The 25,017-nt window shown below is 36.6% G+C and overlaps 1 protein-coding gene across 1 annotated transcript in view; it reads right to left on the minus strand.

Annotated features, from left to right (window-relative positions):
- Positions 1-25,017, minus strand: part of ARHGEF38 (Rho guanine nucleotide exchange factor 38) — a gene marked incomplete at its 3' end in the record, with an annotated part of 128,937 nt that overhangs the window by 41,022 nt on the left and 62,898 nt on the right. Inside the window, exon 4 of the mRNA XM_081304786.1 lies at positions 4,570-4,717. Coding sequence (XP_081160912.1) covers positions 4,570-4,717 — 148 coding nt within the window. The remainder of the gene's footprint in view (positions 1-4,569; positions 4,718-25,017) is intronic.

A 25,017-nucleotide genomic window follows, 5' to 3' on the forward strand; every position in this document is an offset into this window, starting at 1 on the left:
CATTTGGTAAGAGCTCAAAAGATTTGTCAAATTAATTAGTTAGCAAAATAGACAGGATTTTTTTCCCTGAAAACCACATCTGGCTATCGAGAAATTATATAATAACCTATGTTCATACATTGACCAACATAGCCTCTGGTTTTCAATATCTTCATCTATTTCAACCAATTAACCTAAATATTTTAACACAAATTAAAAATTATTTTTAATGTAGTATAACAATTGATAAAAAGGATCCTGATAAATTTTCCCAGTAGGGGAACCCACAGTCTATAGGGCAGGGCCACGACATTATAACATCTCCTTTTTAATTACTCATTATTTTAAACTATCTTACTTGAGGTAAAAATCTGCGAAAGTTAATCCCAGCCAAGGACAATTCAGGATGGAAGAACTTAAATAATGTCCAATTATCCTTTGATGGGACAAAGTAATTTAATATCCCTATCCCTGTACCTGCTCCCTCATAGGCTTGGTGCAACTTGACTCAAGAAAGTTTTTATGTGAAAATTCCTTAAGGATTATAGTCTTGTTTCAAACTTGATGCCATATAACAAGAAACTGAAAGAATTTCCAAACGTGCTTTTATTTATTTTTTTACTTGGAACATTCCAAAAGCATACAATGTGGTGAATATATTGAAATGCATTCCTTTAGATTTTGTATCACATGAGCTTTTACCTTCTCTGAATGGAGAAGCTACAGGAGTAACACAAGCAAAGTATCCAGATACTAAAAGTTTGTCATTTATTTCTTTTTCTATTACAAAATAAACAGATCTGTGGGGTCTCTCAAATGCAAAAGGAGTATTAATAGTGTTTATATCTGGAAAAACAGAAAAAGGCGGCAGCAGACAGGCTATTCTAATTATAGCTCTGCTTGCATTTATAGTTAATCTATTTTCACTTTCCTCATACAAATCAAAAACCTTAAATAACCTCAAAGAGTCTAAGCAATCAGATCTTTGGCAAACAACTTCCAGACCTTTCGAGCCTGTATTAACCCAGTGTTGCACACAATCTTAGGGATCATTAATGCCACTCTGTGAATACTCTGAGTAAATAAAAACTTGCAAATTTCTGATTTGTACACTGCAGATACAGATGTGCACTGTACTTCTGAATAGTTTTAAAGTCTTTCTAAAGGTCTCCAAATTCCAAAGATTTTGCTTAGATTGCATCTATAAAGATGAAAAACACACTCATCTGCTTCAGGAAAAGCAGCCAGTGAGCACTGTGGGCCTGATTTATCTCTTTAAAGTAGCTCTTGCTTGTGTGCCAAAAACTACCTGAGGGTGCTCATTAAAGATACAGATCTTGGATGGGCCACCAGCAATCCTATTTGTTTGGGCTGGGATGGGGGAAGCATAGGAAACTGCACCTTTAAAATAGATTCCCAGTGAATCTAGTGCAGGGGAACTCAGACACAAGAAATGCTACCCTCACATTTCAAAAAGATTCAAAATTATTTTCTGGATACTAATATTATTTTCCCTTTTGAATGACAATGGACTTCAAAGAATAACCAAAGATTATGAGCTTGAATCTATTACAGAAGCAGGCAATATCTCTGCCATCCTTTTGGAAATTAGTCACGAACTGTACCCCCTGTGAGAGCTTCTGGTACGTTACTTAAAGTAACTCTTGGGTTGTTATTAAACTTCCCAGAGGTTTTGTTTATCTCCCCAACTAGAGTTTGTGTTCCTGGGAGGCAAGAACTATGCTTATGCGTTTAAAAATAAAATATTTTCAACATTATCTAGTGTTCTTAATAAATATTTATTAGGCCTTCAATAAACACATTTTAATTTTGGTTAAAGTGCAACCTAAGATGCTTTAAAATCCACTTTAGCTTCTGAAGCTTGAAGCTATCTCTCTCGTGGATATTGCTTCAAACCAAGTTGTTCCAAATATTCCTTTTCATGGTAGGAAATAGAGGCTGCACCTAATATTCATTAGAAATGGCAAATGCACTTGGGTTCTGTTATTTAGCCACTAGGAAAAGACAGAGTGACAGTAATAGCTTTGACTGATTACTTGGCAAGGGAAACCAAGCCCTCAGGGTGTTCCAGACTCTCTTTGGCCTATAAACCTGTTTGAAAACCTGTTTCTTAGAATTTAAGGCTTAGCTCAATTGAGGTCAGTATTACAGTAATATCAATAATTCTACTGCTCTTAGCCTTCAGGCAGACCAGCACAATTCATCATTAACTTTATTTTCATGAAAAGGCAACTTTTTGGAAAATAGCTCTAACTTAAACTATTTTATTTTGATTTTATTTCCTTTAAGTAATAGTTTTGCCAATATTGCTTCCTTTGGATTTTTTGCTTTCTAAACCTTGACACCTTCCAGGGACTGAAATTATTCCTTCAAACCAGAATGGTTCTGAATACACAAAATTTAGGGCATGAAGATAGAAATCGACAATAACTCAAAGATTTCAGAAAAAGACCAAATAAGTCATTGGGTCTGGAAGCTATTTTCAATCATTGGCATAGGAGTTTTCAAAATTACCTCTGCCTTGAACTGCTTTTTAGGGGCATGACACTGAACTGCTATATGACCTTGTGGATACCTGGGCAGGGATTATTGCTTTCTCTTAGAAGTCAATCATTTAATGAACAATAAATTATTATTCATCCTCCTAAAAACAGCTCTACTTCCTGTGAGCAATCAGAAGTAACATGGCTAACGTAGATTAACCATATCTCCAGATGAGAACCTCCATCTCCAGAATTGGATTTACCATGATGGTACAAGGAGCTGGCTTTTCATTTGCTAAGAGATTTCTCTCTTCTAATTCTAGAAACAGAAGAAGGAAAATGGTTCAAGATAGACATTTATTGGATCAGATCTTTCCATTTGTTTAAGCTAAAGAAGGGGTTCATTCATATCCAGAACATCATTATTTTTCCTGAGGAAAAAGCACCTATAACTTTAGAAGACTTTGATCTTTATATGTAAATTTATTAAAATGAATGCAACTTCAAACTTTAATGCTTTTATGGATTGATATACTAATACTGAACTAAAGTGAAAATAGAATTAATTACAACATTTTATTTAAGAATTGTCTGGTCACATTGAGTTTCTTGTGGATAGAACATAAAGTCTTATTTATTTTTGTTTTTTGACAACCAGACCTATCCTTGCCACAGCATAAGCACCAAATAAATTTTCACAATTTAGTGACTTGAATATATTCTTTTTCACGGTCTGGGGGTGGGGGATGAGGAAAGATAGATGGGCAGAGACTAAAGAATGGTAATTTATTAACTGGCCAGTAGAGGGCAATAAAATTGAGATTGCATTTATTTATTTGTTTGTTTGTTTATTATTTAAATTCACTGGGCTCTAGTTAAACCCATTTTCAGATCTGTTCCTATCTTGGAAAGACTTCCTCTACAACAGTCTCATTTCACTGTAATGCTGCTACAAACTTTCTGTAGTAGATTAGGACCCCTCCTCCTCTTCCCACCCCACACAACAGAATAGCAAGGGAAGTGTGCTGGAGTCAGATTGGTATACACTGGTTTTTAATCAGCTCTCTCTGGTTGGTTAATCCCTAGCCAAATCATGGTCATCCAACAGTGGGTAATCCTTAAAAATGAAAAATCACAAGAGAATTCTGGGTAAGATTGTGGACCAAGAGAATAATTTCAGTCTTAAGCTTCATATGGTAGGAAACTATGAATAGACAGTTGCCAATTTCTTCTGAAAGGATCAACCCAAATATAGGCTCATATTTATGCATATAAAAATCAGAAGAAAATGTAAACGGTACTTATTAATTGATGGTGAAATAGTTAAGACTTTAAAAAATACTTATTCATACTTGCTTATTTTTTAAAATTATTTTTTAGTTGTGTATGGACTCAATGATTTTATTTGTTTTTATATGGTGCTAGGATTGAACTCAATGCCTCACACTTGCAAGGCAAGTACTCTACCACTGAGCTACAACTCTAGCCCCACTTGCTTATATTTTTTCAGATTGTTTCTTCTAGAAAAAAAATATTATTAGGACCCCCAACAACATTTTAATGATGAGGAAGGAAGGCTTGACTAAGTGTCCTGAAACTAATTTTAGGACAGTGTGACTTATCTTCACAATCTCCATGCTTTCCCAAAAATGAATTGGGAGAAGGAGGAGGGCCATTCAGGGAGTCTAGGGCATTCCACTAACCTTAAGAACCCATGTGCTGCAGGGGTCATGGGGCTACATGTTGTCTCACATATTCCTTGAACTCTGAAGGAGCAGACACATTGCAATAGCTTTAAGAAAGGGCTTTTCTTCCATATTTTATTTTTTGATATTGCATTTTTCTATCTCTACAGAGCCCTGAATCTTTTCCCATGTTATTTTTAGTCAGTCTCTCAGAGGGAGAAAAAAAGTCAATCCAGGCTTCTAGCATGTCAGCTTTTCATAAAGGAAATACAAAGCAGAGTGCCCAGCAAGCCTCCTAAAACACAGAATTTATGTGAGATCTTTTTATCTACATCCATTTAAAAATGTCCCCTACTAGGCAATGAAGAGAAGATGGGAATCACCATTTGAAAAGGGCTTACTTTAACGACTGGATACAGTGGCTCAAATGTTGCTTCAGCTCTTCCTCCTTTTCATAGGACTCCAGCACACTATGCGCTTCATCATGGTGATAGCAGTAGATTTTATATATATCTTCCAGCGGCTCCTTAATCTGCAAGAATACCTCTCCTGATAAACGCAAAGCAAAAACAAAATGGCATCAAGTCAGACCAAAATGGCACTTCATAGTCTATTATTCAAAAATGTTGACTAGTGTAAAAAAGTTGATGGGTCCCACTCCATCACTTAAAGATGAATGGGGTCTTAGACATTGAGTGATATTTTTCTCTCCCTTCCTTCTTTCCTTCCCTCCTTCTTCCTTTTTTTAACTTCCTTCCTCTTATAAAGAGAAGGATGAAGAATTTTACAGAGATAGATAGCAAAAGAAATCTCATTTTCTAAAAGGTGACTACACAGCAGGTAGGCATGTAGCATCATGGTTAATAGCATGGAGTTAAGAACAGATCAATTTAGAGTTATTCTGTATAAGTTTGAATCAGGTTGTGCTACAGATTTTGTGACTCTCTGAATATGTAAACTCTCTTAATGAATTTCTTCATATATAAAATGGTAGCCATAATAGATTCAATTTTATAGTTGTTATAAATATTGAGGGATGCAGTGCATTTAAAGTTCAGAGTATAGTTCGTATAGGATAAATGCTTAAAATGAAGTAGTTTTGTACATTTACTAGTGGTATAAGAGGTGAAATTTCAGCTAGTAGGTAAGTGATTTTTCAAAATGTATTACACTAACATTTCCTGAGTTTCTCTGAAAGGCAAGCAAGAGAAATAAAACATTTCCTTATATGTGATAATAAAAATAGGTTATTATTCCTTTTAAAAATCAATTGAATTATACTATGAGCCAAGGTTATAATGTATCTTCATGAAGCAACTTGGGCTAATTGTGTCCAGATATTTAATGAATTCTCTTTTATATTACCATAAAATTGGCTCTATAAATGGTACTTCAAGTAGATATTGGACAATAGTTTGATTTAATTACCCACTCCATCACTTTAAGATGAGTGGTATGCATCCACTACCCAACCAGCACTGTGTGAGATGATTTGGGAAATACAAAAGAAATATGCGACAGGATCTGCTCTCAAAAACATTGCATATTTGAGATTGATGATGATTTGGAGGCTGAGTTGATTGACAGTGATGTGGACCTATTTATCTGGGCCTATTACAGTAACAGAAAAAAGTCATTCTTCCTAGAGAAATAGAAGTTTCTTTAGTATCTAAAAAATGTTTTGCACAAATTAACTGCTTCATTCCCTATATGCACAAAGAAAGAAGAGGTTATTTATTCATATTAATTAAGGATGAACAAATCTGAGTTAGTAACAGATGCATTATTTTCCAAAGGTCCTGTTAGCCAGGATTATAGGTCATTGTTTTAATTTTTCCTTTGGTCTTAGCTTCTCATCTGTCAGAACTTTGCTGGACATTGTATGAGTGATGCAGTTGGAAACAGTGACATATTTAGATTCAGAATTCAGGGTGCCTGTGGTGACTTTGGGGATAACTTTTTAAAAATGTTTAAACCTCTGTTCCTTTATAATGTTTGTAGGATGGAAATAAAAGTATTTATAGCACTGTTGATATTAATTTGAGAAATAAATGGGATGATGCATGTGAAATATGGCTGCCACGGACTAGTTACTCAATAATCGCCACTTGTCTCTTAAGGCTGCTTACTATCTCCAGAATTAAAACACTAGTACCTTAAAGTATCACATTCCTTTCTAATTTGTATCTATCTAATTAAAGTTTTTTTTTACTTTTAATTATATGGGATTTTTATGTGTGTGATTATATTTCAACTCTCATTGTGTATGTGTGTGTATTGTATGTGTGTGTGTGTGTGTGAGAGAGAGAGAGAGAGAGAGAGAGAGAGAGAGAGAGAGAGAGAAGATCCTGAGTGTCTGTTTTCATTATGCTTTGTGTGGCTTGTAAAGACAATTCAATGACTGCAAGCATCTTGGGAGCTCAAGGGGTGAGGGATTCTTGTTTTGATTGTGGGATTTTACTGAGTTGATTCTTCTACCAGTGTAGGTCTTATAGATTTGCCTTTAAAAGACAGCAACACAAGCAATAAGAAATAAAGCAGTTAACAAAAAGATAAAAATAAAATAGGACAGCTAATGAATGTAGGGTTGGGCACAAGATGAAGAGATGAGAGTGGAGATATTGGCTGGGGAAGAAATTCAGGCCCCACATAGGAATGAGTGACAGACTGGGAGGGAGGCTCTGTGGCCAGTCAAGAGCAAAGGATCGATCCCAGGACACACATTCTAAGACAAGATGAAGCTGCAAATATGTTATATTTACTACAGACAAGGTAACTGTGTGTGTGTGTGTGTGTGTGTGTGTGTGTGTGTGTGTGGAGAGAGAGAGAGAGAGAGAGAGAGAGAGAGAGAGAGAGAGAGAGAGACAGACTCAGAAACCCATGCTTTGATCAAATCAGAAAGCCAGAAAACAAAGACAAAGTCACTCATTTTACAATTACACCTTTAATTGCCAACTCCCTCGTATGTTCTTTAACAGATGTGTTCCAGTTTAAAAGAATTTCTAACTCTCCCCTTAACAACAGAATCCATTTCTTTACTCTTTTCCAAGTAAAATTCTGTTGGGGCTCTAATAATAATTATCAAAGTTGAAAGATATTTAAATGCTCTAATTGAAAGTCATTTATTCGCCCAAAGGCCGAGTACAACACTGACAGGCAGAATATTTGATTCTCCTCCCAGCCCTACCAATGTATTCTGCTTCATAATAGTGCCGATGAAGCGAGGTGTCTTGCAGCAAAAAGTGATTCTGTTTCCACGGTAACATAAGTCTCAGCTGCCTTTCTTTAGTGGTGAAGGACAACTGCTCTGTCTAATGTGTGTGGGTTTGAAGGGATGATTAGGAGCAGAGAACAGACTGAACCAAGAACAGTGAAGGTAATTTCACTTCTGACTGCCTGTCACAAAGGCACCTGAATCCTATAAAATACAAGCAACTGCTGTGTTCTGCTTTTTAAAAATTTTGCAACTCAAGAATTTTTGCATCAACTTTCCCAGAAAGCAACCCCATGCAAAGGCACCCTTTTACAATTCCTTAGTTATGGCCTTTAAAAACAACCACCAAAAATATTGAACATATTCTATATCCCAATATAACTATTCCTAAGTTGTAAGTTGCCCCCTTTCTTGAGGTAAATATATGCATGTTTGTTTTTTTTTTTTCTTGAACCACCTTTTTTCCTTCGGACCCTCCTGTCCGTCTCTAAGAAGTACCATATCAGACAATGTGGCCTCTGTATTATTGTGAACCATTCCAAGATACATTTCCCCTGCATGTTCAAGGGATCTCCTTGTTTTAGGCTTTGTTTAGGAAAGCATAATGAATGAAAAAGAAGCAGTCACACTCTTTAGTTCATCTTTATTTGATGATTTACTGGGTTATGATTTTGCACCAAGCACAATGGTGGTACTCCAGACACAAAGAACCCACACTTCCTTCAAGAAAGTTATTCAGGCCAGTAAAAGAGAGAGAAGACTACATTTACCTTTACCATGCTGTGTGAAAAGGACAATAATAGAGCCGGAAAACCCAAGGGGCACCCATTCAACCCTTGGGAATCGTGGAGCTATTCTCCTAACAACCTGACCTTGGTAGGAGTTATGAGTGAGTGCAAAAACAAGGAGTGGAAGGAGGGGGAAAGTGTGTTCAGAAACTTTGAGTGCTCTGGTATGGCTGGGTGGCTCCATGTCTGTGAAGAGTTTCAGAAGAGGCTGTAGAGGTGGCAGATCCTGAAGTAGCATGTGTAGCATTAAAGAGTTGCAACTTGAGCCTGAAGGTGACAGAGAAGCACTGATTTTAGGCAGCAGGCTAACATGATTAGATAGCATCTTAGAAAGATTTCTATGGTGTAATATCACGAGAGAAATGAAATTTGGAAGAGGAGTCAGTGAGACTAGAGAAGAAAAACTAATCAAGAAGCTTTCCATAATAATAAAATAAACAGTGACAATGAAAATCGGAAGTTAGAGCAGTTGAGTGCTCTAGATTGGGGGTGTATCTCAGTGGAAGAGCATGTGCTCAATATGTGTGAGGTCCTGGATTTGATCCCCAGCACTGCCAAAACCCACCACCACCACCACCACAACCACAGCAACAAATATGAGCAAACAAACAAACAAAAACAGCTCTAGAGTCATTGCCTTGGTTCAAATCCTGGTTTTATTATTTATTTAATGTGCATGTTGAGGCAGGCAAAAAATGGCTTAGGCTCCCTCACTGAAGCTTTCAGTATGTAGTCAAGGTCCTGAATCAGTTGTTAGGGTTAGTGTGTAGTCAAGGTCATTAACACTTTGATTTAATATACGTACTCAAGGTCATAACATTTTCTTATGTAACCTGTTGGCAGTGTGCCTTCTTTGTTTGACCTGCATATAAAAAGGGCCTATGTAAATGGCTTAGGGACTGGTTAGGGGCTATTGCCACACCAGATAAAGGATGACCAATATTCCTACAGAGCCTTGCATCTTCTTTTAACTGTGGGATCCCAGAATCTTGGTTCCCGGGCCTGAGTCTCCTCCTCTGCCTGTCAGTATGATATTTGGGAAAGTTATTTTGCTTCTGTGTTCCTTAATTTCCTTATCCATAAGTGGGAGCAACAATAATAGTAGGGTTACTTAAAGATTAAAGGAGTTAAAATATGTAATGTATTTAAATCAGTAGCTGGCACATGCAAATACTTAAAAGACATTAATTATAACAATTAGAGCAAAATTAGGGAGGCTGGAAAAAAAGAGAGGGAGAAAATGGACATTGATAGATGAGAAGGATAACTCAAAACATGTCCCAGGCTTCTAGCTTCAAGGACTACATGGGTAGACAAAGGTGATATGACAAGAAGAGAGGAGTCTGGTGGAAAGATGATGAGTTTAATTTTAGAAGTACTAAGCTTGAGTTGCTTGTTGTATATTCAAGTGGGAAAGTCCTATGTGGAATTGGATATATGGTCTATACGGATATATATGCTCTATAAATCTCAGGTAATAGAAATCACAAATTGGATGTGGTGCAAAAAAGTCCATAGAGGGAGAAAGGAAGAGGGTCTGAGGATCCAATGCTGGTGAATGTAATGAATGTGAAGTCTGGAAAAAAGAAGAGTCTTCAGGGAAGCCTGAGAAAGCACAGCCACAAAGAAGAAGGGAAAACCAGCACTAGTGTCAGCAAAGCCACTCACAGTCATCTGTTCCACAATGACATGTCAATCAACAAGAATTGCATCTCTTTTTTTTTTTTTTACTGTAGCTTAGTCGAAGTTTATTTTTTAAATTATTTTTTTAAGAACTGAATATCTGTCAATGGTTTCTTAAGAATATGTGGCCCTGTGATGTCTTGGATTCTGCAAGCTCACTCTCCAATGTTCACACAATAACAAAATCACCTCCAGGGACATTTCTCAGAATGTATCCCCATTGTTAAGTAACACAAAACTGTACAACATAGTGAGAAATACAGCAGAGATTAAGTTTGTGGATGACGGATCATGTTAGTCTCCCCTAGCAGTACTGTTTCTTCTAAAACAATAGGATTTTTGCTTGGCCCCAAATAAAAACTAGCTTCCCCAGCCTACCTTGCAATTGATGTGACTATGTAATAACTAAGGCCCACCAATGGGACATAAATGAAAGTGTCCTGTGACAATATCCAGGAACTTGTTTTAGGGGTCAGCAAGTTCACCCTTGACCCCTTCTTCTTTCTTGCCTGCATCTGCTGTTGGAACTTGGAGACTACCTTGTCCTTGAAGATGAGGGCCACTCCCTTGGTGAGTGGAGCTGTGAGTAGGAAGGAGCTTAGCTCCCAGAGGACCTTGATGAGCAGAGCTGCCATACAGCTCCAGATCACCCATCTTCAGGGGTTCGAAATAGAGAGATAAACATGTTTTGTTATGCTAGTGATGATTTGCTTCAGTTTTTATGTTTGTCCCAGCTGAATTTAATTCTTTCTATCCAACATGCTGTTTTTTTCTTCTTCAGTAAGAAAATATTTTGGGGACAAATTCTGACTAGTCAAAAGCTCCATCTTTATTAGTCATAAAATTTAATTCAAGAATTCTGTAAAAATATGACATAAACTGCTACTTATAGAGAGTTTCAAACAGAAAGTTATTTGTATTAACAATGAAATAGAAAAAAAAATTCTAAAAACCAACCAAGATGATGTTAAAAAGAATTTGAGTTAAAAATCATAGCTCCAAGATATATCCCAAAAGAAAGTTATCTGTGATTCTAAGTAAAACTTATTTGTCAATAGAGAGTATTAAGAACACAGAGAGAGGGATGGGATGGCTCTCAGGACAGAGGATAGATGAGGCTCACTTGGAGATCTCCGTGACAGGCCTTTGGCTGTCATTTCCCTGGGTGACACACACAACGGAATGAAAGAGCTTGGGCATGTCATCACCAAATCAAAGAGCTTTAGTGGCAGCTGGTGCCCACGGTTCCAAGGAGCTCCCCACGGTCTCCTTATCCTTCCTGGAAGGGATCCCAGATGCTGGGACTAAGTGAAGCAGTAGATAAGCCCGTCCAATGCCAGGACATTGATATTGCTTTCTCATTGTCTTTCCGAGCCAGAGTCTGTTCTCCAGGAAAAGATAAAGTGAGGAGAGGAAGCGAGAGGAAATTGGAAAAGTAAATGCTGCTTAAGGAAGCCACAGTCCTGTGCCTTTCGTTTCATTTAGCCTCTGGATAAAGATGATTGCTGAGGAGACCCAAGAGACCCTGGTTGGGGTTATAGAATTCTAACCCAATGCAGGTGGCCGCTGGGATGGGCGGCCATCAGCTTAAAACAAGTATATCCCTTGAGTAACAATTATATTAAGATATTTGAAGGGAAAAAAAAAACATTATTTTCATAGTAAACTGGAAATGTTCTGTTAATTCTTAAGATAAAACAAGACTTCAGCATTCTCGTGCCTGTGGCTATGGCTTCAGGTCACACATTTCCTGAGACTCATAATATTTCTTTTCCAATATCAAGAATAGCTTGCTGAAAGTTTTTCAGATTTGACAATTCTGAGGTCCCTGGGGAGGGGCTACCTGTATTCTCAGAGCAGTGGTTTTAAGAGGAAAAGAGGAGAGGAAGTGGGACCAATGAGAAGAGCTAGACCATAAAGAAATGAACAGGAGCAAGGGAACTAGGGTGGGGTATCGGGTACTGTCCACGACCACTGCTGTGTCCAGGCCATAGATGAAGGGCCCTTTTTGCAGCTGAGGTGGCATTCTCCTAGGCCATGTGGACATAGGAGGTGGTCTAGCAGCTGGGTCAAACTGGGGAACATAGAGAGCAATGGAGATAAACAGTTAATGGGGTGGAAAGAGCTCTGGCCTGTATTTGGAAAAATCTATAGTCTCCATTTTTTTTTCTTTTGGTACGAGGAATTGAACCCAGGGGTATTTTACCACTGAGCTACATCCTTAGTCCTTTTTTATTTTTTATTTTATTTTTTTACTTTGAGACAGGTTCTTGCTAAGTTGCTGAGGGTCTCACTAAGCTACTAAGGCTGGCCTTGAACTTGCAATCCTCTTGCCTCAGCTTCCAGAGCTTCTGCAATTATAGGTATGTGCCACTGCACCCAGCTCCTTGGGTTCCTTTCCAACTATTTTCAGAGTTAGTGATATAATTTGTGGCAATTCAAGCTCTTATTTTTGTTTCAACTATGGAATAGATGCACTTTAAGTATTAGTCCAGTACTAACTTTTAAGAATGTTTAGGAAACAATTAGGAATGTGAAGAGAGAACCAACAGAATGGGAGAAAATTTTTGCTAGCTACTCTTTTGACAGAGAATATATATCTAGAATATATAAAGAACTCAAAAAATGTTATACTAAAAAAATGAAATAACCCAATTAATAAATGGGCAAATGAACTAAACAGATACTTCTCAAAGAAACACAAATGCCCAACAAATATATGAAAAAAATATTCAACATCATTAGCAATTAGGAAAATGCAAATCAAAACTACACTGAGATTTTTATCTCACACAAGTCAGCATGGCAGTCATTAAGAATACAAATAATAATAAATGTTGGAGAAAATGTGGAGAAAAAAAACACTTTTATACTGCTGGTGGGATTGTAAATTAGTACAACCACTATGGAATCAGTATGGAGGTTCCTCAAAAGACTAGGCATGGAATCACCATATGACCTAGCTATACTGTCCCTCAATGTTTATCCTAAAAAATTAAAGTCATTGATGCATACCCATGTTATAATAGCACAATTCACAATAGCCAAACTATGAAACCAGCCTAGGTATCCATCAATACATAAATGCATAAAGAAAATGTGGTATATATACAATGAAGTTGTATTCAGCCATAAAGAAAAATAAAATTATATCATTTTCAGGGAAATGGATGGAACTTGAGACCATCATGGTAAACAAAATAAGTCAAACTCCAAAGGTCAAGGGTCGTATGTTTTCTCTCTTATGTGGAAACAAGAGATGGAAAAAGAAAGGTGTTTTGTGGTAGGGGGTGGATCTCATGAAATCAAAGGGAAATCAATAGAAGAAAGGTATCCTGGAAGTGGGAAGTGGCGGTGGAGAGGGAAAGTATTGGGGAGGGATATTGGCCAAAATATATTGTTATATTGTGTGCATGTATGACAATATAACAACAAATCCCATCAGTGTGTACTACTATAATGCTCCAACAAAAAATGTGGAGACCAAAAGAATATAGCTGATTATTTTGATGATAGCTCATGCTTTCTTCCTGAACTTAATATTGACTTCCCAGATAATTTAATTCTAGGTGGGAAGTTTTATAACTAATACACTTAGATAACATTGGCTCTCTGAGAAAGTTAGTTTTTGCTGTCTGGATTAGGAAAAGATAAAATAACTTTTCCATATTCAAGGTTAATAACACTGAAGAAGTCCCCATTCTTAGAACAATCCATGATTATCCATTTATCTCACCTTAGAAAATACCTCTTTTTGAGTCTTCTTATATCTGCTACAGCTAATGGCTATGTAATATGTAGCAGCCCCTGAAAATGATACTGGCAAAGATCACAGAAAGATTCAGTAACAGCAGCACCTACAGCGATCTGCTGAGTTCCCTCTGTGTGCCAGCCAGTGTAGTCCACACTTACTCTTATATCTGCATTTCATTTATCCAGTTAAGTACTAACGGAGGACAATGTTTTGGGTGCTGGTGACATAGCAGTCAACCACAAATAAGAATTATTACCCCTGTGGAGCTTACTTTCTGGATGGGGTGTGCCTTGCATCCTTATGTCCTTCTGCATGGAGGTCTTGCTGACTTCATTTAAAATATGGAACAAATGAATGTGAATCCATTGCTAATTGCTTCTCCATTCTTCCAAACTCTTCTTTCAAACTCACAGAATGTGCACCCAGTTATAAATACTGACCTAGCTTTTTTCAAATCTCTTACAGCTAAAGGTGGCCAACTACATTCACAAGGTGGCATTTGAAATGAAATAATGTGTGTGAATGAAATGAATTATAGGTAGAAGTCATTGAGAAGGGGCTATATTTTCCCCAAATTAAAAAATGCTTAATCGAAGGTGGTTTTTCTCATTGCCTGCAGGAAGTGGTGCTGGGAAATGGTGTAGGATGTTGATGTCATGAATTCAAAGCCATATACTGAGGATTTTGAAGGAAAAAGATGTAAGGAGCCCATAGCAACTATGCCAGTCCTGGGCTGTGGTGTTATGGATTTCTTGCTATGTGAGAAAACTAAGTCCCTTTTTGGTTGAGTCCTTTTGGTCAGTTTTCTATTCCAACCAGGCAAATGTACTCCTCTTTGATCCAAGTGACTTGTTAGAACCCCAGAGCTAGTGGTGACACAGCCATAATTAAAGCACAAATCTGTCTTTTTCCAAAGACCAGATTCCTTCTGAGCCATTGTGCACATCAAGGTTTGCTCCCTACACACGTATATCTCTTTTTAGCTTCTTAGAGACTTAAAAGTATTTGGATATTAATAGGATGCTCAGAGTCCTAGCACTCTGGGCTTTATATCCATGTATATTATATGCAATATGTGACTTCTCACAGGTCCATTGAAATCTACTGCAATTCTTTAGTATTCCTCCCTGCAAGCTAAGCCACTGACTTCCACAAATGGTTCAATCAGCATAACATCCTAGAATTAACATTGCTCTCAGAGAATAGAGTTATAGGATTTTTTTTAAACTAAGCAACTTTTGTTTTATTTTTATTACAAGTGATAAGTCCTAGCCACCCTGGGACTCATGCTGATCTCATTCAGGAGACTGGAGGCACAACCCCCACAATGTAACCTAGCAACTACTTACACTGATATTTCTTTTTCTGTGTGAATTTGTGTATTCTTGACTTTGAAACCCCCAACTTCTTTTTCCCTTGTTATTTCTCCAAAGATGACAGCTTTCCCGATATTGCTAACATTTGAGAAAAAATGCCCTGACCTTTTAGCCCTGCATCTATGACACTCTCCAAATCGGCCTCACATCCAGTCCTGGGACTACCCAACCTGTCCCAGGTGACAGAATCAGCTAGGGCAAACCTATCTGTTTGCCTGAGTCAGTCAAATACACACACACACACACACACACACACACACACACACACACACTCACTCACATGTATGCTACTGGAATACTCATTCCAGTGAGCTATGTTGTTCATTTCCCACATGGCATTATAACATGAATTTTCAATGACATACTCTTCTCACAAAGTCACTGCTAAAAACCCAGATTCCCACTTTTTACAAGAGACATGGCTTTAGGAGAACAAAGTATTGCTGTAGAACAGCAGCACATCATATACCACATCTTTAAAGAATGGAAAACTCTAAATCGTCCTTTTCTCCAATGACAAACTCACCCTCAGGATAAAGCATATGAGAAATTACAATTCCCTTATCACAAGCTTCTTGCTGTCTGCTTCTCAGCATAATGCACATGAAGTAAGCAAGGAAAGTAGAATCAAACGTATTAATGACAATGTTTTAAAAAATTTTTGATATGTTACAACACATAAGCACAAGTAAGAGGACAGAAATTTCTGTTTTGTTTCTCTATTGCTATGTAACAAGCTATTCCAAAGCTTAGTAGCTGGAAACAACCAATCTGATTTTCTTTCACAATTTCATGGGTTGACTGGGTTCAGCTGTGAGGTTCTTATGCTCCACTTTATGTCCCCAGGGGCTGTAGTCCTTCAAGGGCTTAACTGGACTATGATGTCCAAATTGGCATTTCCACAAGTTTGTGTCTTGGCAGAGGCAGTGGTAGTTTGGCTTCAGCTGGGATGCTGGGATAACAAGGCCACTCTCTCACAATACCTAATCTCAGTCTTCTTTCTTTCCTTGTGGCCTCTTCATATTATATTTCCAGCAAGGTAGCTAGCCTTGTTAAATGGCAGGTTCCCAAAATTACAAGCACAGACATTGTCATGCTTTCCTGAGGTGTAGGCCCAGTTTCTAGCACAGTGGCATTTCCATTAAATTGGATTAGTTAGTGTGTCAGGGTCAACGTGGGACTAGACTATACTGCAGTATGAATGCTACCACACATGATTCATTGAGGGCCATCTTTGGAGTTTACATATTGCAGTTACTGTTCACTCTCCAAAATGTGGAAAGGACATTTGATAAGCTAAATCTCCTTTCCTAAAGAAAATGTGCAATCATATTAGGTGTATGAATTAACAAGATGCATAGATATTGGGACTATCTAGAAACCCCACACACCCAGCAAATCTAATTTATTTGAAAAACACAATCAGGCCTTCTGGAAAAATTTGTATTTTATTCATTGGAACCTATATTTAAAAATCAAGCTTTGTAAATAGATGGATAAATTTAGTATTCTCAGGATAATAACATTTTAGTAACATAACTTATTATTTATTAAAAATAGACACTGGGCTATTATTCCTTATACTTGATTTTATTTAATCTTCATAAAATTATATGGGGTAGGTATTAATTTCTTCAATTCCTACATGGAAAACTAAAATTAAGTGAGGTTTTATACCTTGCCTTAGATCTCACATCTAGCAATAGGATGAGCCAGGTCCCAATTCAACCTGATATTAAAGTCCACATTTATTAAATTCAATCATATCATTTCATTTTGTCCTTCCTCTCTATTTTCATTAATTGCTACAGAATGATGTTCAACTTAAAACAGAAACAAGAGCTCTCATCTCTAAAAATTTAAAACCCATTTTCTATCTAGACACTCTGTTTAAGCCAACATTTAAAAATCCACTTTCTGTTTTGGCATCATAGTCCAGACAATTCCCTTGGAGCTCTCAGATCTGCAAGCTTATGTTTCTGTATTTAAACTTGAACGTCATCCAAACCCCAAGGTTATTACTGAGTAAAGTTTTCTCCCTGGTTTATTTAGGTATTAGGAAAATTTCCCCCCTTGGCACTAGAGCTGCAAATCACAAGCTCTTATTTGTGTCATCTAAGGATTAGGAAATGGAACACCTGTGCTTATGTTTTGCGATACTATGATTTTGGAAACATCTCACCAAAAATTAGTTTATCCTATGAGATGTAAGTACTTTGGTAAAAGAGTTCATGATGGAAATTTCCAGTGAGCTCTAAACTGGACTACCATGCATTGATCATGGAATCCACCTGGCATTGTGCCTCAGGTGTGTTCTACTAATGCTGTCCTTCAGGGAATTTCCCATACTCTACTGCCTTTACCCTATTCTTATTTAGAAATCCCACTCAAAGGCCACATTCCCAATCAAGTTTTTCCTCATCAGTTGAATTGAAATGAATTACTCTTTCCTTTTTAAACCTGTAATCTGTAATTGGTTATTACTGCAGTAAAAAAGTCACCATAAAACTTAAAGATTAGCTCTCTGTTGCTCACAATTCCATGGGTTTACAGTTGGACAAGGTTCAGCTGGGATGGATTGTTTCTGTGTGGTGTTGATGGGTTTACCCTTATGTTTGTAGTCTGTTGGTGGGCCAACTGAGGAATGCTGTTTGACTGAGGAAGATGGTACTGCCAGTTCCAAGACCTTGGTTGTGCTAGTTGGAATGGCAAGGTAGTTTGAACCTTGAGCATAAGTCATATATTGTTATAAAACATTATTTTGCTTCATTTTACAGGTCAAAGCAAGTCACAGGGCCATTTCAGAAAGAAAGAGTGATAATATTAAAATAAAACTTCAACTGATACTTACTGAAATGGCCTTACTGGGTTTTTTCCCCATAAATTTTTGCTGTAATTGTTTTTTTTTTAACTGGAAATTGAACGAAGGGGTGCTTTACCACTGAGCTACATCCCAAGTACTTTTTACTTTTAGTGAGGGTCTTGCTAAGTTACTTGGATCCTCTGTAAGTTGCTGAGACTGTTCTCAAACTTGTGATCCTCCTCCCTCAGCCTCCATGAACCAACCATGACCAACTATCTGCTGTATTTTTAAGATTGTAATTTGTGATAAGTAAATTTGAAATTATGAATATATTCGACTGATTTTTCCCATAAATCATAATGTTTTAACATTGTGAATTAATTTTAGATGTATAGAAAAGTTGCAAAAATAGTACAGTTTTCAAATATCCCTCACCCATCTTTCACAATGTTAACATCTTTTTTTTTATTTTGACATTTATTTTTTTAAAATTTTTAATGTTAAATTTGAATGCATGTCAAAGTAAATCATATATAGGTTTATCAATCCATCCCATACTACAAAATATATATTCAGTGGACCCCAAATTTACTCTCCCCTCTTTCAGATCCTGTATGTTTACATATATGTTTTCACAAAAAATTTCAAAACTTCATTCTTACGACATATTTCTTCATATTAATTTTAATTCTCTAACTCTAACTGTAGGTCAGTACAAAATTCATATTGTCATTTCCATACCTCTGTATGATAGGACTTAAACCCATATATACAAATATGAAATTTAAAGTGTATTTTGACTTCTAATTTCAATTTTCAACATCTTATATAACTATAATGCATTGTCAGAAAAGGTAATTTAACTTTGGTGCACTGCTATTACTTAAACTAAATATCTTGTTTGAATTTCAGCAGGAATGTTTTTTGATTATTTTAGGACTTATTCAGATTCTCACTTGCATTTATTTGTTACTTTTCCCTTATTTCTTGCATTCTATAACAGTTCCTCAGTCTTGCCTTGATTGTTTTTTTTATGACTTTGATACTTAAGTATCTGATCAGTTTCTTCATCAAGTGTCATTTGAATTCCTTAGTGATGTCTAATATTTTCTCATGATTGAATATTACTGGATACTTTTTGGGCCAAAATGCCATAGTCATGATGTCGTATCTGTCTCAGTGCACAAAGTCCATGATGTTCATCCATGTTATTTCCTGGTGTTGACCTGGATCACTTGAGTAAGCTGGTCTCTGCTGAATTTCTCACTGTAAAATTACCATCTTTCCCTTCAAGGTTAAAAATTACTGAGGCCCAACTTTGAGACTTGAAAAGTATGTTTCTCCTCTTTCACTCACTCAAGAGAGTTTTGATTAGTAGGATTTGTCTACAAAAAAATTATAACCATAGTGATTTTCTATTTTCATCTTTCTGTCTATATTTATTAATTGAAAGCTACTCTAGTAGTCATTTGTTCTCTCTGCTTACTTATACCAATATGCTTATTGATATTTATTATATTCTATGGATTATAATCCACTTCTAGGATTATTTATTTTACTTTTCAAATGTGAAAACCATAATATTTTAAATTAAAAATATTCTCTATAGTCACAGAGATATCTAATAAGCTCAGATAAATTTCTGATAAGTGGAAATATTAAAATTATAAGGATATATCTCTATATATAAACATGAGCTCTTATTTAATTTTTACCTCATTCATTGGGATAAATTTCAAAGTCTTTCTGTTTACAATTTTGTTTTCAATCATCACAATTTATAAGTATAAGAAATCTTAAGTTAATAATTCTGTTTATATATTCCATAATGAAAGACCTCCAACTGATTTTGAAGAAAATACAATACAATCTCAGAGATCTTGTTTACAAAAATAGCCCAATATCATCATAGGACACATTGGTTGATTTGTAAAGTGGTGCTTCAAAGAATCAAGCAATTCTACAATCTGATTAATAACTGGCAACAAAGAAACTATGTTCTGTTGTGCATCAGATTATATTTTAATTCAACATCAACTTTATCCTCCAAACATTTTCATTCACCCTAATTCTGTGAATATGAAAGTATATTTACATTTTGACTAGATTCAATTTTAATTAGTAAAATATCACAGCTTCATTATGTATGTATCACAATCAGTGATAAGGACACTTCTGCTCCATAGATTTCTGTTTTAGTAAACATTATTTTACTATGATGCTATGCTCCACCATTACTTGTATTCATATTATTATTTGCATTCACAATGTTTAATTTTTAAGTTAAAGTGACAGTAACATTTACAATAAGGTCAGACAATTAATTTTGACAAAATAAACTTCCAAATACTCTTTGGTTTTGTAAATTGCATTAATTAATTTTCTATTGGCCTCATCTGCTCAAACTGATGTAAACATCATTTAAATGTTTGCAAACTCTCCTGCTAATGTTTTCAACTCCTTAGTAGTCATTGCTTTACATTTCTTGTAGGCTCAAGGAAACTTGGAAATAAAATTGAATTAAATAGTTGAGGACAACCATCATTGCCTAAAATAAAAAGTCATGCTGCATGAAGTGACATGTAAACACATCTTAAGCAGCTGCTTGTGTTAAGTCACTTACTTTGAGCAGTCTAAAAATAATGCTAATTCTTGACATAGCTGTTGCTGCTTCATTAGCAGATCTCTGTCTTCTGGATGTCTTAGGGTCAGTGACAATATTAAGGACCCTATGGGAGATGTGTTATTTTGTATGTTTAGCATCAACTTCTGAGGAAACATAAAATCAATATTTAATTTATATTAAATATGAATACATTAAACCTTTGTTTTGGAAGGGGTTTTTTTGCACAATAAGATAAGCATAACCAAATAATAAAAAAGAGTTGTAGTTATGTATCATAACAATAAATATATTGCTACAACAAGAACATTCAAATGCTCTGTAGCAAGCCTGCTCTCCTTCACATGCACGTATTTCATTAACATATAATCTGTGATTCCCCACAGATCTCACTAACCCCATTGACCCAGCATGCTAGTGGCCTCGTGTTTCTCATGGGTCATGATGTGGGCCATGACACAACCGGCTGCTGCACCCAGTGATGGCAGGTTTTACAGCATCAAGTACATTTCCCATCACCACCAGAACAGGGGTGAGTTAACTGCTTCTAATTGTTCCTGTCCAAGTGTTATCATTTTGTCAGCCTTTGCCCAGCTGTAGCACTTTAAGGGAAGATGTGAGATTCCTTGAAACTAGAAGAGCTGGGAAAGGAGAAATGGGCTGTTTCAGAGTTTACGAGGTGAAAACCCCATTAGCTGTCATACGTTATTATAAATTATATCAGAAATTGAAGTATGATGTAGAGGCTTATCAAACTTATTATGATAACTATTAGTAATCATACTTCTCAAAAAAGGAAAAATCCATAACAAATGCTAAACTGAACTGAATATCTTAAAACAATAGGAAACCAGCATGTTCTAGAACTGTCTTTGACTCCAACACAAACACCCAACCGCTAAACCTTATTTAATCTTTCTTCCACATTGTTTTAAAGCAACCCCTACTTTCTATTTCCACTGTACCCACCTTAGCCTCCATGCTGTTGACACAGGCCTGTCTAATTTATAAGAATCTATTTTGCTGGTCTAGGCTTCAATTTCCCCTTCTAATCATACTCTTCTTACCTACCAATTTTTTTCCAGAAACTTTTGTGTCTCATGTCCTTGCATAAAAATCTTTTAATGGCTCTTTATTACATGTAGAATAAATTCCAAACTTTTCTTTCAAGTACAGACCTTCCCTATTCTGCATTTCCAGATTAATTTCTCACTCCTGCCTTACATGAATACTTCACTCCAGCTTAATCATTCCACATTTCCCAAACATAATTGGTATTTTCTGTTTATGATTTTACTTTCATTTATAGATTTTTGCCCAGCATAGAACCTACTTGTTGAAGTCTTTTTTAAAAATTTTTATTTGTTCTTTTTACTTATACAAGACAGCAGAATGTACTTTGACATATTTTACATACATGGAGTATAACTTCCCATTCTTGTGGTTGTACATGATGTGGAGTTTTACTGGTCGTGTATTCATAAATAAACATAGGAAAGTAATGTCCAATTCAATTTACTGTCTTTCCTATTCCCATTCCCCCTTCCTTCCCTTCATGCCCCTTTATCTAATCCAGTGAAATTCTATTCTTCCCTCCCCCCAACTCCCTGCCCCATTATTGTATATTAGCATCTGCATATCAGGGAGAACATTCAGTCTTTGTACTTTGGGATTGGCTTTTTCACTTAGCACAATAGTTTCCAGTTCTATCTATTTACCAGCAAATGCCAGAATTTCATTTTTCCTTAAGGCTGAGTAATATTCCATTGTGTATATGTACCACATTATCTTTATCCATTCATTGCTACTTGTCACCTAGGTTGGTTCTATAGCATAGCTATTGTGAATTGAGCTGCTATAAACATTGATGTAACGGTATCACTGTAGTATAATGATATTAAGTCCTTTGGGTGCATACCCAGGAGTGGGATAACTGGGTCAAACGGTGGTTTCTTTCCAAGTTTTCTAAGGAATTTCCATACTTCTTTCCATAGTGCTTGGATCAATTTTCAGTCCCACCATCAATGTATGAATGAACCTTTTCCCCACATCCTTGCCAATATTTATTGTTACTTGTATTCTTGATAATTTCCATTCTGACTGGAGATGAAATCTCAGTGTAGTTTTCATTTTTTTCATATATTTGTTGACTATATTTCTTCTTCTATGAGGTGTCTGTTCAGTTCCTTTGCCCGTTTATTGATTGGGTTATGTGTTTTTTGTGTGTGTTAAGTTTTTTTTTTTTTTTTTAGCTCTTTATATATCCTGGAGATTAATGCTGTATTTGAGGTTTAGGTGGCAATGATTTTCTCCCATTCTGTAGAGAAGTCTTACCTATACTTTAGTCCAACTAACATCTTCTTCAAGAATCCTTTCTTATTGGATGTGGTGGCACATTCCTATAATCCCAGCAACTCAGGAGGCTGAGGCAGGAGGATTTCAAGTTCAAAACTAAACTCAGCTACTTATCGAGGCCCTGTCTATAAAATATAGATATATTATATATAAATATATATGTGTGTGTGTGTGTGTGTGTGTGTGTGTGTGTGTGTGTGTGTGTGTCTATGTATCTCAGGATGTAGCTCAGTGATAAAGCATCCCTGGTTCAATCTCTGGTACAAAAAAAAAAAAAAAAAAGGAATCCTTCCTTGATTTTCCATTACAAATGTTCTCTTTATATTTAGTTACTTTTAAAGTTTTATTTAAATTACCTTTTTTTTTTTTTTTGGTACTGGAGATTGAATTCAGGGGCACTCAACCACTGAGCCACACCCCCAGCCGTATTTTCTATTTTATTTAGAGACAGGGTCTGAGTTGCTTAGTGCCTCACTTTTGCTGAGGCTAGCTTTGAACTTGCCATCCTCTTGCCTCAGCCTCCTGAGCCACTGAGATTACAGGCGTATGTCACTGAATCAAGCTAAACTACCTTTAAGGCAAATGGATAATCAGATAACTTGCTAAAAATAAATGGCTGCACAGACTCTGAGAATAAACACATAGGAATAAAAAGAACAATAAAGGAAATGCATCAAGAAAGAGAGACTAATGGGACTGACTTTTGATGGGGTCTACTGAGGTGAATGTAAACCTTGGAGTTGTGGCCATAGATACCTCCATATATCTTGGAAAGGTTTCTTTAGTAACACCCACACACTAAAGTAACTTTTGACTTGCCACTGACCCCATACCCACGTTAATACAGGATCAACATACAGAGGAAGTCTCCCTGAATAGGATGGCCATGATGACAGTTCCAGAGAAGACAAACTAGGGTCAAAAGCTCCACCACTATGTGTGAAGCAGGAGCTGAACACCTGATTGGAAAGAATGCAGGAGGCAGTCCTCAGTTCTCAAGGCAAGCATAAAACAGCAGTAAACCTGGAGACAGCACTGTTTCCTTTGTTCTCTGCTTGGAGAGAAACCACTCTCTCGAGAGTGCTCTTTGCTTGAGCCTTACTTTACTTTCACTTACAATAAAGTTCTCTTGCATGGACTTTGGTAGCCGGCTTTAAATTCTCTTTTGTTGGAACACAAGAACGGAGGTTTGGTGCACTAGCTCCCCACTCTCCTGTGACAACTAGCCTGGTGCCTCAACTGAAATCAACAGCCATCTACAGGACACGTTTTTTAAATTCACCTTGTTCATCTCCTAGCTTTGTCTGAGATGATGTCTAACTTAGCCTCTGATATCTCGTCTTTTGCCCTGGACTTCTCTCTGTACACTTTCCTCTGTCAAAATCTCTTTTGTATGTCACACCTGTGCTCTGTTTGTCTCATGTCATTGCATTTGTTCAGCTTTTCTGGCATTCAGTAACCACAGTGACAACCCACCCCACCCCACCCTGCTAACATGCAGACTTGCATGCTCTCTTGCTTTTTGTAGCATTTTTTCAGCAAGGCCACTATAGAGGCAACAAGATATCTCCACTGTAGTGGCTGTTGTCTTATGGCGTATGACTGAATCTCCTCAGTAATGGGCATTATACCACCTTCTTAAAGACTATATCCAATATCTAGAGAGTGATTAGTTCACCATCTTTACCTTCTTATAAATCATCTCACTGGACGCTTGTTAGCTTAAGATATCTCACAGCTAACAAGCCTTTTCTCAGCTGGTATTCTTTTTTCTTCAACAAAATGGTAGTTTTCATCCTTACTCTATAGTGACTCTGCATGGACAATATGTCCCTTCACATCTATTATTCAAAAGAAAAGCTGAAAAATACTGTGACTTGCTCTTTGCTACATCACTTATCTATGTTTCCAACATGATGACACAAAAGCCTCTGCTCCCCTCTCTTTCCTATGCAACTCTTAAAATTCTACACAAAGGAATTAAAGGTCACATCCACAAGTTATATCAACTGGCTGACATAAAGTTATTAAAAATGTTTCTTAAATTAGATTACAAACTTTAGAGACAGAGGTTGAGTAAATAAGTCACAAGTTATAAAACTTAGGCATGCTACACCAAATTCTCAGGAACCTTGCAGGAACACTTCATGGTTCTGAGTTTAAGGTACAGGAGGGATGCCTTCATACATCCATCTCTCTTGGATGTCAATACTGCTGAAGGATGCCTGGTATTGACAGACTCTGGCTTTATTA

The sequence above is a fragment of the Spermophilus citellus genome (assembly GCF_964194105.1).
Source record: "Spermophilus citellus genome assembly, chromosome: 8".
Classification (NCBI taxonomy): domain Eukaryota; kingdom Metazoa; phylum Chordata; class Mammalia; order Rodentia; family Sciuridae; genus Spermophilus; species Spermophilus citellus.